At 39.7% G+C, this 12,357-nt stretch overlaps 1 protein-coding gene across 1 annotated transcript in view; it reads left to right on the top strand.

Moving 5' to 3' along the window:
* EGF (epidermal growth factor) overlaps positions 1-2,730 on the top strand; it is a gene marked incomplete at both ends in the record, with an annotated part of 57,852 nt that extends 55,122 nt beyond the window's left edge. Inside the window, 2 exons of the mRNA XM_082759037.1 lie at positions 862-964; positions 2,507-2,730. Of these exons, the coding sequence (XP_082615163.1) occupies positions 862-964; positions 2,507-2,730 (327 nt within the window). The remainder of the gene's footprint in view (positions 1-861; positions 965-2,506) is intronic.
* Positions 2,731-12,357: the final 9,627 nt, after the last annotated feature.

Here is a 12,357-nt window from a genome sequence, read left to right as displayed (position 1 = left end):
GTTTGCATAGTCAAAGATATTTTGCAGAACTGTGTGTAGCTGGATCTCCTCTGGGGGTCTGCCACATGTAGGTTAGCAGCTGTAAGCATACAGATTTTATGCAAATGAACTGATACCTAAATATTCACAGCTGTTACATGTGTGGCCTGTTCATACTATTCCCCGGTTCTCCACCTAGACCATGAGTCTGCCAACAGTCTTCTGTTGGAACATCTTACTTACAGACATTTTCTCTTCTTCCTTGTGTCTGCTCTTTAAATGCCCCCTTTTAACTATTCCTTAGCTGGGTTTCTCTGTTCCCCTCTATCCTATTTCAGCACATTGCTTTCCTCTTTTCTTCTCTGCTCTTTTCAGCACAGTCCCCCAGAGGGTGCTGGCTTCAAGGCATGGTGTAGCTTGTCTTCCACTGTCACCATGGGACGATGGAATTGCACCACTCAGGTGCTGCTCAGAGCTGGGAAAGGGAAGCTTGCTTCCTTCCCCGTGTCTGGCAGGCTTTCCTGCTGTCTGGTTATGGGCCTCTTTAATGCTTTAAAAGTGGCCCAGATACTGTGGAGAGGGTTGGTTTTCATGTACTTTTCTTCTTGCATCTGGAAAGGTTGATTTGCAATGCAAGAGTGTGGGTGCTTCTTTACTAGGCTGGGACTGCACGCTTTCCAAAAAAAGACCAGGGCTGTCATCAACTGCAATGTTTAATTATCTGCAGGGGAAGGGTCATCCCAGAAGCCAGGACGACCTTTTTCCCCCTCCTGTGGTTGGAGTACGTGGCCCTTCCAGTCTGCCTCTTGGGTTTCAGAAAACTGGTTCATTTTATATTAATTTGGGCTCTCTGTGTTTTGTGCATATTGTACATATTTGCAGTTTGCGGTTGTCAAGGAGTGTAACAGTCCTCCGGAGACTAAAGCGGTTGATCTAATTGAGTGTGAGACAGCAGACCCTCATCCTGCCTGTCCTTCAGAATATGGTGAGTAGGATTTCCTTCCCTATTATATCTCTCCTCACCTTTGCACCAGAAGCAGTGGTGGCTAGTCCAGGAGACAGGGAAACCAAAGGATACCACTGGCTTGTTTAGAGCTCTGTGCAACGCAAGAACCATGTCTGCATTGCTGTGAAGAGACCATTCAATCCTTCACTTTGCAGCTTATTCATGAGAAATTACAGTACAACAGTGCTTTCACAAACATAAGGAGCCAGATGCTTCTCATGATAGCACTAATATCATGTTTTTGTGTTTTTGTAAAACTTCATAGTTTCTTTCTTTTTTTTTTTTTCTTTTTTTTTTTTTTTTTTTTTCTTCATAGCAATGAGTTATGTGCATCATACTGATTGGAAAAGTGTGTCCCTGAGAAGATATACTTTGACAGTCCTTATGCATTCAGGCAGGAAAACTATCAGGGTGTGAAGAGTCCAGACCTTTTGCCCTGTAGAAGCAACAGCAATTCTGCTTTTTCATTTTTTTTGTGTGTTAAACAAGATGTTTGACTGCCTGGGGAGTGTTTGGTGCTTAAACAAAGAAGAGATGAGTGAAGGAGATATTCCTCCCACCATTGATGCAAAGTCAGCAGGCAACACAGGAACACACAACAGGCTTCCCTGGCCCACAGGTTACCAGCTGGATCACTCTGAGTTTTAGCAAATCCTGCCTTGTATAGAGGCAGCTGAATTTCCTAATGGCTCACATGGTGAGAAGTGATGGGGAAAGACCGATATCCTTTAGCAATTTGTCTTTAATGTGTTTACTGCCTGTTCTCAGAAGTTACCAGACAGCCTGGTTTGCATCGGCCATTTAGAAATACCCAAAGACAAATGTTTAAGGATATTGAAATGGGCAGGCATCTTGCAAGATTTTCATAATTGCCCATCCTGTCCTTAGATATATGTTGGGAAATCAGTTTATTCATCAGCAGAAAACATGCCTCACGTTTACTTGGTTGAACTAATACTGTGAACATGTGCAGAACCGTATTGCCCAGTGAAAGAAGCCTGATGTTTCCCATTAGGAGACTCTGTTCTCATTTATAGGTTTATCAGATGCAGCTTTTGGAAGAGAAATTTCCCCTGACAGGTGTCTTTTTTTTTTTTTTTCCCCTAATTGAAAATTTTAGTGAAAGTGGTTCAACTGCCTTAGAGAACAAGACTAGTAGATAATCTGACATCTTTTCTAAGATGTCAGTGAATAATTCTAAGACCTTTGACTTTGGAGCAGGGAATTTAATTTCACCAGGCAGGTGGTCTTCCTGTCTCGGGCATGCCTTTTTCTTGTTCTTAGGTGTTAGAATAGAAAAACATGACATTTTCCTTGGACAAGTCACTTCTTAAAATCTGAAGCAAGTTCTGTACTGTCTCTTTCTTTCCTTTTGACATAAGCTGTTTTTGTAATTTTCTGTGTTTGATGCCTTGCTTCCTTTCATAGCTTTCCTTTCAAAGCTGTCATTAACTTTCCTTTAGCCTAGTTGTTGTGAAGCTTCCCAGATGGCTTTCAATAACATATATCCATTTTGTTCAGCAGAAGAACAGCCTATAACATATGACAAAGCGGCAGAGACTTTGGCAGAAGAGGAGAAAGAACAAGGCTGCCGACAAGAGGTTCCTGGTGGTGAGAAATCATTTCAGCCCCCGGGAGCAGAGAACAGTCCCCCCCAGGCTCCTTGGGGAGCCCACCCCAAGCCCCTGACGGGAAGGGAGCCCTGCCTGCCTGCCCCAGCCAGCCTGCTGATGCAGCCGGACTAGAAGAAGCTTGGGCTGAGCAGGAATAAGAGGAAGGATGAAGTCAGTGGAGAATGGGAACTTGCAAAGCACTGAAGCAACCCTCATTTTTTACTTCAAGCTATGCACTAAAAAAAAGAAAAGGAAACAAAAAACACCGAACAGAGCAGGGAAGATCTTGCCACTCCTTGCCTGCCATCTCTGCTTGGAAGAATTGCTGTGAGCAATGCATTAACCACCACTACTCTACAAGTATCACTTTAAGGGTCAACACTGCGAATTTCATCAGCTGGCAGCTAAAACGACACTGAGGGAAAACAGACCAGTGGGTGGTTTGTTAGAGGTAAACATTTTCTAAAGGAGTTTATTGCAAGTGATAGTCTTTACACATAGATGAGTCTGAAAAACTGCCCAGAAAGTGGGTCATAAGGGACAACTGCAGAGCAACTGGAATGGAAGACGATGCAGGAAAATGAGTTCAAATGAATCTTTTTGTTAAAATACTGTTCATGGGCACTACAAGCCTCTCCCCAGCACTGCTGTCAGGCCAATGTAACATCTGGGACTTCAATGGGGTTGTTCTTGTAACTGAAGTTCTTCTGTAACTGAGCACCAGATGTGGGCCTGTGTTTCTCAGATTTGGTGGGTTGGAAGATTGTTTATAAGCTCATGATATTAATGATAGTCCCATCTATAGCAATTTAGGTGATTCCTCCATTCAATTTTCCACTCTACACCATTTCTTTGGAGGATCATGTGGTTGTTGCTGGACAGGGACAGCAGGCCTCAGTCTGCTATCAGCCCTATGAGGCAGCATGTGCTGGAGCTTTCTTTGCCTCACAGAACTGTGGCTGGCAGCAAAATTTGTCTCTCTATATAGGACTTAGTGTGGCAGAAGAAGTCCAGCCAGTTCCTGTTCCAAAAGAACACGAGAAGTGGGACAAACGAACAAAATGCCCCCTCAGTTTGGACTGACATCCACGTCACTGATTTGCGCTGCCTCAAAATCCATGGGATCGATTGGAAAACAACACCCATTTTTCTTGAGACTGACTTTCTAACAGCTACGGTTCCCTTCCAGTTATTTGTTAAGAAAAACTAACTTGCTTATAAAGCTCTGTCATATACAGAGTTGTAGCTTAGTTGTGTATCATCTCAAGTGATTTTCACCACTGGTCTTGAACTTCTGAGGCTGTTTTCAGAATGTTTTCGAAGATATCTGGAAATCAGCTATGTTACTATTAATGTTTTCATTGTAGGGGATGTTCTCTGTGTGTGAAGTCTACTGCTATAACTATTGGACACCTTCTCTAAGCTCCACTACAGTGCCCACTACTAGCGCTCCTCATAATTCGTTAGCTGGATAATAGTTGTTAATGGTATTCATCTGTGTGTTTAAGATCCTGCTGTTTGTTTTTGGAGTTCCACCAGGAAGGTGTGATGTGTTGTAGGTTGGTTGCTAGCTCTGTATGCCAGTGATGGAAAAGAGTGTTACAAGGTTCTTATCTCTTGTCCAAAATAGTTGCATGCTTGAGTAACTTTGTGGAGTTAAATCTTGTAATCATAGAATGACAGAATGGTTTGGGTAGGAAGGGGCCTTAAAGGTCACCTAATTCCAACCCCCCTGCCATGGGCAGAGACACCTTCCACTAGACCACGTTGCTCAGAGACCCATCCAGCCTGGCCTTGAACAATTCCAGGGATGAATTCTGATTTGTGCTGATGAAAGCAATAAAAACACTGAGCCTGAGGTGTCTGAATTACAGAAATTGTAAGGCCTTGATTTGTACATAGGATAGCAATTAAGGATAGTTGTTTATCCTTCTAAAATGATCTTTCTGTGGGTAGTTTTGAATTACTAAGTCAGTTCTGAATTCAGACTGAACTTCTAAAATAGGCATTTCCAAAGGGTGGTTGGAGTTAGCAGTAAGGAAGACACAAGCTCTTATGTAAATGGAGAATGTCCATGAGAAGTGAAGTGATTGAGGAGAGTCAACCTACTAGATTGTGCTCAGAAGAGGGCAACCACTGGACTGGACCATTAGTATTTAGTAGACTGGATTTTGAGTTAAGCATAGTTTTGTTTCATTAACATTGTTAAAAGCATCTAGGCTGGGTTCCCTCATCTTCCACAGTCCATCAGGGATCTTGTGCATGTTGGTGGGAAGAGAGTCCAGCTATAAAGGCGCTGATTCAGTAAATCAGTTTATTTTTATGAGAGATAGACAATAAAATGATTTTTATCCCTGCACTTTGATTATCTCTGGTGAAATATGTTTCTGTGCTTAAAATCAAAGTGCCGTGTTGAATGACAGTTAACATTTAGTTGGATGTTTCCCTGATCAAAGAAAATAAAGATTTTTAACTTTGAATCTTGTCTAAACAAAGATGTTTCAGACTCCTTACAAATTAGTTTTATATTCTGCCCCTTGTTTTGTTTACTTTGCTTTCTTTCACTCTAAGGATCAAATTTTAAATTTGATAGTGTTCTTTAGAGAATGAGATAAGAAAATCAAAATGACATGTTTTAATAATTAGGGTGTTATGAGTTTTAAATGTTTCCTATTTAGTGTCTCAGCACTAAACTCAAAATAATCTTTAATGTTAAAACCTTGAGATGATATTTCAACATAAATATAATATATTTGGTTTATTTGTATGTTTATAAAACTGTTGATTTATAAAAATAATAATAAAGAAAGATGCTTGGTGTCCCTCTTGTTTTAAAAGAAGTGTGTACAAAACTCCTCAGTTAAACCATGTCATGCTTGTCGATAGCTCCATTGGTTTCATCCAGCCACAGTGTCATGTGTTGGTACAGCACATGCAGGTATCATGTTTTTTTCCTTCACCACTTAAAGGATCTTTACAAATGAGGATAATCTTCTGCAGCTCACAGTTAGATCTCTGCTTAAATATGGTAAGTTTTTACTTATGACTTTAGTTATACTATTCCATAAACAAGTAGAAGCCATATATTCATTTTTGTGTGCATTGAAATGGCTCTCTTATGAATGTTGCTACTTGTTTGTCTAGAAATATTACTGATGGTTTCACAGTATGTTTTCAAACTGGCCTCCAAGGTGTAATTCTCAGGCTTGACATGGAAGTCAGATGAAATCAAATGGTAGAATGCTAGAGGTACCTTTTTTGGTTAAACTTTTTGTTTGTTTGTTTGTTTTTAACGTCATCTCAAAAACTTTTAAATTGTTAGACTTTCTGGGTATGTAGCAAACTTAGTATTGACCTCAAATTCTGTTGGTGGACTCTGACTTTTAAAAATGAAATTAATGTGTGTTATAATAAGCTGCAAAAGAGGAATTTAGAAACAGTGGGAAAAACCTTGACAAGCCCAAAGTGAGAAAACTATTAGGCAATTCTGGAGGGCAGGGGAGAAAATGAGTTTGTTTAGTTTAGTAAATCCTGACTTTATTGAACTTGACATTTCAATTTTCCAAAGCCAGATTTTCATCATAAATGAATGAGGAATGATTCATTCATATTCATAATGGGCAAAGGCAATGTGATGGTTCCCAGTCATGGGAATGTATGACGCATCCCACTTTAAGTCCTTATTTGCAGTCACTTGCAACTTGCAGAACGTTATCTTTTCAAGCAAAATTTTTCCACCCTGGGAGTCTATTTCAGGATGGAAGTATTTCAGAAAAATTCTATGAAAAAAGTACGTACTGGTTCAGAATGGGATTAAGGAAAACCTCTGCCTTGCTAATATATTTTGTGGTTTTGTCTTATTGGGAGTAATTTTATCTCATGTTATTTTGGGGTGATGCCTACACTGTTCAGTTAGTCTTCAGGACACACTTGGTGTTATTGCTTTGCTGCCTGATAACTTGCCATCTTTATCTCTGTGCTTGTGAAAAGAAAAGAGGTTAGTGGCATTAGAAGCCTCCCCCAGAGCCCCAGGAATGCACCCCAAACACAATCTGGAAGGATGATAGCCTAAGTTGGCTCACGTTCCTCTGTGATCTTTTATAGAGACTGCTGTTTAATGCTAGTTTTGATGTGGACCAGGAACAGCCAACTTTGTGAATACCATTCATCATGGGATTAACTTTCAGGCATTCCTCAGTACCGAGGTGGACTAGATTCAGGCCGGTGAAAAGCCTTACTCCCTCCTGGCCAGCCATAGGGGCCATCAACATCCTGCAATTTAAAGGCTTTGGACCTTGACTTTTGAAGCAAATGTTGCAGTAATAATCTTAAAAGATGCAAAAACCCTTTTGTACTGGGACTCTGGCTGCTATGACAATGTTCTTCTCAAGCCTAGATGCTACAACCAAAATGTCTTCTGCCTACTCTCTTTCAGGAGGGGATGGTTCTGACTCTTTCATTCTACTAGATACAAACAGGAGCTAAACCAAAGACCAGGAGGAATTTCTATGCTTCATAGATCAGGACCCTGAAGTCCGGTAGCAGCTTTTCTACCAGGTAAGAAGTTGAAATAAGTCTGAGGTGAATCTTAAGAACCCCTGAGTCCCAGATCCTTGTCTGTGCTTGCACCAACTGCCACATGCCACTGATAGCTTTCCAGGCATCCAACTTCAAATTACATGCCTTCCAGGAGCTTTGTTTTGTAGATGGTCTTGTCCATGTTACTGCTAATCTGGCTGTCAGTCTGGCCCTCACCATACGCCTGGTATGGGTTATAGGATCTACCCATACCAGATCTGTCTACCATCCAGTTTTCAGTCCATGTAGCTGTATTGGCCTCACCCACATGGCCTTTATCCAAACCAGTTTGTAATGGTTTTAAAAAGAGAGTCAAAGACACCATGCAAAGGAATTTCTCACTTTTATGTGAGCAGCTACTAGAAACAGAGCAGCTGGAGTCCTGGACTAGTCCCATAGGTATTAATATGATGCAAACAATGAAAAGAATACTTAATAATTTATAAAAGAATTAGCTACTCGTGCCCATTTAGAGAAGAGAGTTATTTTAAAAAAAATCAGGTTAATAGCTTTGTAGTTTCATGACCTAGCAATTTTTGTGCAGCTCTGGGCTTTTTATTGATTAAAGCCAACAAGTTTTATGTGCTGTATTCATCCTCCATAACTTTGTGCACATTTTAATGGACATGATCTTTGTTTATATTGATTGCACAAAATAATATGTTTGAGAGTGCTGTAACAAAGGGAGAGAATGCACAGTTGATATTTCATTAACAGTAGTTAATCATTATGTAAGAGTACTGAAAGTGTGCTAGATATAAATTTATTGTTGTTGTGTTTTTTTCTACCACCCAGGAAAGAAATAGCGAGTGAATTATTATTGCTCTGATCCTCTATAGACGTTTGCAGGTGGTAATCAGGGATGCTGCTTAGGAAGTGTAACCTAAAATAATCTTGTTGCAGTGCAACTCAATTAAAACTATTTAGACTAAGATTTTACAAAAATTTTGCTGTTTGTTTGCAAAAGGAATTTGGGCCCATTTCTGTGCAGCCTTTGTGCACTGTGTGCCTGTAAACAGTAAAAGTTAAGAAGAAACATGTATTTTAAATGGCTCTTGAAAGGTAACCATTTAAGAAAGCAATCAATAAACTAAATATAGCCAGATGCTGAACATCTCACTGGAGACTGAAAACGCTAATAATTATGGGAGATTCAAGGATCCCTACAGTATTTGTATGAAATAATAATAGAGTTCAAACTTATTTCCGCTGACCTTAGTGTTGCTCATTAAAGGTTTTAGCAGAGACCTGGATACAGTCGCGTTTGAGCGAGGTGTTTGGAATTAAAATACAGATAAAAGGAAAAAGGTTAATCCAGGTCAAGGGAACAGACCAAAACTGGGATTGCATAAGATTATAGTATCTTTCCTCGTTTCTCCAATGGTCAACATCAGTTGGTTTTAAGTAACACTCTTCTCTGCAAAATCTCCTAAATGGGAGGCTAAACATAGTATTAACTGTCCATTCTTTGGCTTTGTCAGTATCCTTAATTGCTATACAATCATTTTTGACCTCGAAGAGAATTTTGCTTGCCTGAACCCAGAAATGTGCTAAACGTCACCTCCAGGGGACTCAGGTATGTAACAAGGCAGCCCCTACTGCTTATTCTGTGCTTTAATCCTAATAGTTCTTTTCTCCTTTCTCAAACTTAATAATGTTCATCACTTGTAGGAAGTGAGTACATCAAAAAGCTATGAGCTCAGTTTTGTAATAGCAAATGAACCATGACCCCAGAACTGAACACTACCAACTGCTGAGGAAGTTGGAACTGGATCTGGTCTGCCTTGTGGCTGGATGTAATAATAAAACAAAACTAAGGTCTTTGTCCAGCCCGTGGCTCCCTACTCTTCTGCATCCCATGTAACATTTCCTCAAAATGTAAATTCAGAGCTTTGTGGTTGAGGATACTGCTGCATTAAAGAGCAGTAGTGAGTAATCAGGAGCACGTGGTTCTCTTCCTCACTTCACTACTCATGGGGGAGCATCAGAAAAAACACTCAACAGGTCCTTGCACATTGCTACTTGCGGGAGAAAAAAAAAAAAAAAGAGAGACCAAAAGAGAGACAGAGAAAGGAACATAAAAATTCTTACCTATATCCTATTAGTTCTTACTGTGACATGGTTTTTCATCACTGGAAGAGATTCCCATAGAAGGGCTATTCTAATAAACAAATCTAACATTGAATTGAGATTTACATTTCTTGCTGCTTCAGAACCAGATTAAGACCCAGCTCAAGTGGGCATTGCTTTAACATTGTTAATGTTGACTCATTTTATATCTGAATCTATCCCCACTCTCACATTATTATACAAACAGGGTGGCTACTGTGCATCCTAACTCACTCCATGTTTTATTTGAATGATATTAACTAATCTTGGTAAAACACAGCCCTTTGTCTCGAGCCTATTCACTGTACTTTCCAATTCATACCCTAAGCCAGTGAAACTGTGCTAACCTTTTGTGAATTCACCCTCTGTTTATGTGTGTAATGCTAAGCAGACCCAGATCTAAGATTTTAGAAATGCTTTACAGAAGTATTGAAGCTCTACATCAGGAGGCTTCAACTAGCAAAACACAGGTATGTTTGCCTCAGTGTATATTTTAGGATAAGGAGAGCATTAGAAGCATTCAAATGTATCAGTGCAAGGTCTTCTGATCTACAGTAACACAAAGCATGCAGTGTGAAGTCTGGTTCAAGAGTCTGTTCAGTTACAGGTTTGAAGCAGACCTGTAGCGTGTGAGCTGGGTTATGCGAGTATGTTGTATGCCACCCAGCTTGCTATGAGCAAAGGAGGCAAGGGTGGCTGGGTTCTTTAAACAGTTAGATCTAACAAATGACACATTTGGAAGTCTTAGGAAAGAATGTGTGCTAGAGTGCACTAATTCTGGCAAACAACAGAGGAGAAACGGATACAGCCCAAAGTTGGCAGATCTTCCCTTGGAATGCACAGGGGGGAAAAAAAAAGAAGCTAAGAATAAAAAGTCTAGGTGTTATTCTTTCCACATGTGTTTATAGAAAAGGGATAGATTTCATGTTTCACCTTTTTCCAGTTTAATGTGCTTTTTTTTTTTTTTCTTTTGGTTTGTTTTTTGCTACTTCTCTCACCATCCATTGTTCTATTACAGGTCATTCAGCCTTATATTTGATGGCTTTGTGACCTAGGCCTCTGTTTCCCATCTGCAAAAACAAAGAGGCATATTTAGTCCGCTACTAAGCATTCACATTTATCCCGCATGCTATGCATAGATAACAAGCATCCACAGTCTGCTTCTTCAAAAACATGAAAGCCAAACAAATGCCTGGAAGGACAGGAAACATCTTAAATGAGAATGGCTGGCAGGTTTCAAATCTCCTCATCATAAAAATAAGAATGGAATAGGGAGTTTATTTATTCTGCAAATGCTCTAGAAGAGGGAAAGAAGAAACAATGGTTAAAGGCATTGGTTCATTATAACAGGACTTCCTGAAGACAAATCTAAATCATCTCTCATATGACATAAAATCTTGTAAGCTCTTCTTTATAGACCTCTCTTTCTATCATTTCCATATGGGAAACTACCACTGGCCAATGGATACATCAGAGGAGTATCACAAAGTTGAATCTGGAGTTCAGAGGAGCTACGCTCTTTCCAAGGGTACAGATTCTCACTCTTACCTCAGCCTGTGGATGAATGTGTCCCAGGCTGCATCTTTGGATTCACCCCAGTAACTCTGGATATCTGGATAACTGATATCTCCTTACCATATACTATCTTACTGAGTGACCACATAGCCCCATTGAACCACACAGGTTTACATAGGAAGACCAGTTGCCTTCATCACCATGGTTAAGAAGCAATGACGACTGACAATTGCTCAAATAGGAACTTTAGATATTCCCAGAAATGTAAAACATAATTTATTATTTTTTCTTCCTATCAGGTGAGAGGGATGCAGCACTGAATCGCTTCAGTATTTCAGATGTTAGATGAAAGTGGCATCCATCTACTGGTACTCATAGCTGTGGCACATTTTTCTTTAAATGTAAAAGGTAAATATTATTTTATGGATAAATATTGTGTCAATTATTTTGTAAATAAAAATTGTTATAATTGGTCTTCTTGGCTGATGGATAGAGAAGTGAAGGTAAATCTGCAGCAGCATCTCTGTCTTGCCAGATGTATCAGCCCTGCAAAAACTGAGAGGCCTGGTGCAGATCCTGGGGGTTTGGCCAAGCTTCAGAGAGTCATATGTCTGTGCAGCATCTTAGCTGAAAGGAGCTCGTTAAGGTTCCCTTAATTGCCACTGGAGCCCATGGTTGTGTAGAACTCTCCAATTGTTTTTAGGCTTTAAGCATTTGCATTCATTTAAAACTTGCTGTTCTTTCAGAAAGTTTTAAAACTTTCCTGTACTTTTTAAAACTCCACTTTTTAAAATCAAATTTCTAGCTAAGGGCAAGCCTCAGCTCTGGAGGCAGAGCAAAAAAAAAAAAAGACCAGATTGAAATGAATGACTGAATGCTAGATTTACAGCTAGAACACTTACAAAAACCCACAAAGGAAATCCATTTATTTACTAGCAAAGTTGATCAATTGAAAATTACTAAATGTGGTATTCAAAACTGCCCGTCCAACACGAATTTAAACCCCATTTTTATATGCATTACATTCACTTATTTTTTTCTCCCTCTGGATTTTTGCTTCACTCATGAACGAAATTATTTAAAATAGATTTACACTAGAAAAATGATATTGGTTCTCAATCCTGCCTGCATTATAGCAGAAAAATCTCTACTGTGGTTTTAGAGAAAGGAAATGTAAAATAATTTAAATGGAACCTTAAAAAGTATTAACCTATTTTCAGGTAGAACTTGCATTTGAACATCAAGGTGCTGTACAAAACAAATGTGCTTTACAAAATTAACACCATTTTGTAGACTATTAGCAATGATGTGTTGTTTCTTGTTCTGCATTATTACCAGTGCTCAAGCTGCTTCAGCAGGAAGCCTCAAAATGTGGGATTGCCCCCAGAGCATCACCTAACTCCAAACCTGTAGGCCTGTTGTGCACAGCCTTCAGCTGAGGGCAGTGAGGTTTTTGCCTTTATGAAGACTGCAGAACCTGCTCACATGTGAGTTGCAGAATTAAGTGCAATGGGTTTAGGGAAGGATGGAGTTCCAGCTCGAACTGTGAATTTCCTG

This window comes from Aythya marila, assembly GCF_965140915.1.
Source record: "Aythya marila genome assembly, chromosome: 4".
Taxonomy (NCBI): domain Eukaryota; kingdom Metazoa; phylum Chordata; class Aves; order Anseriformes; family Anatidae; genus Aythya; species Aythya marila.
This window is presented reverse-complemented; position numbering and strand designations above follow the sequence as displayed.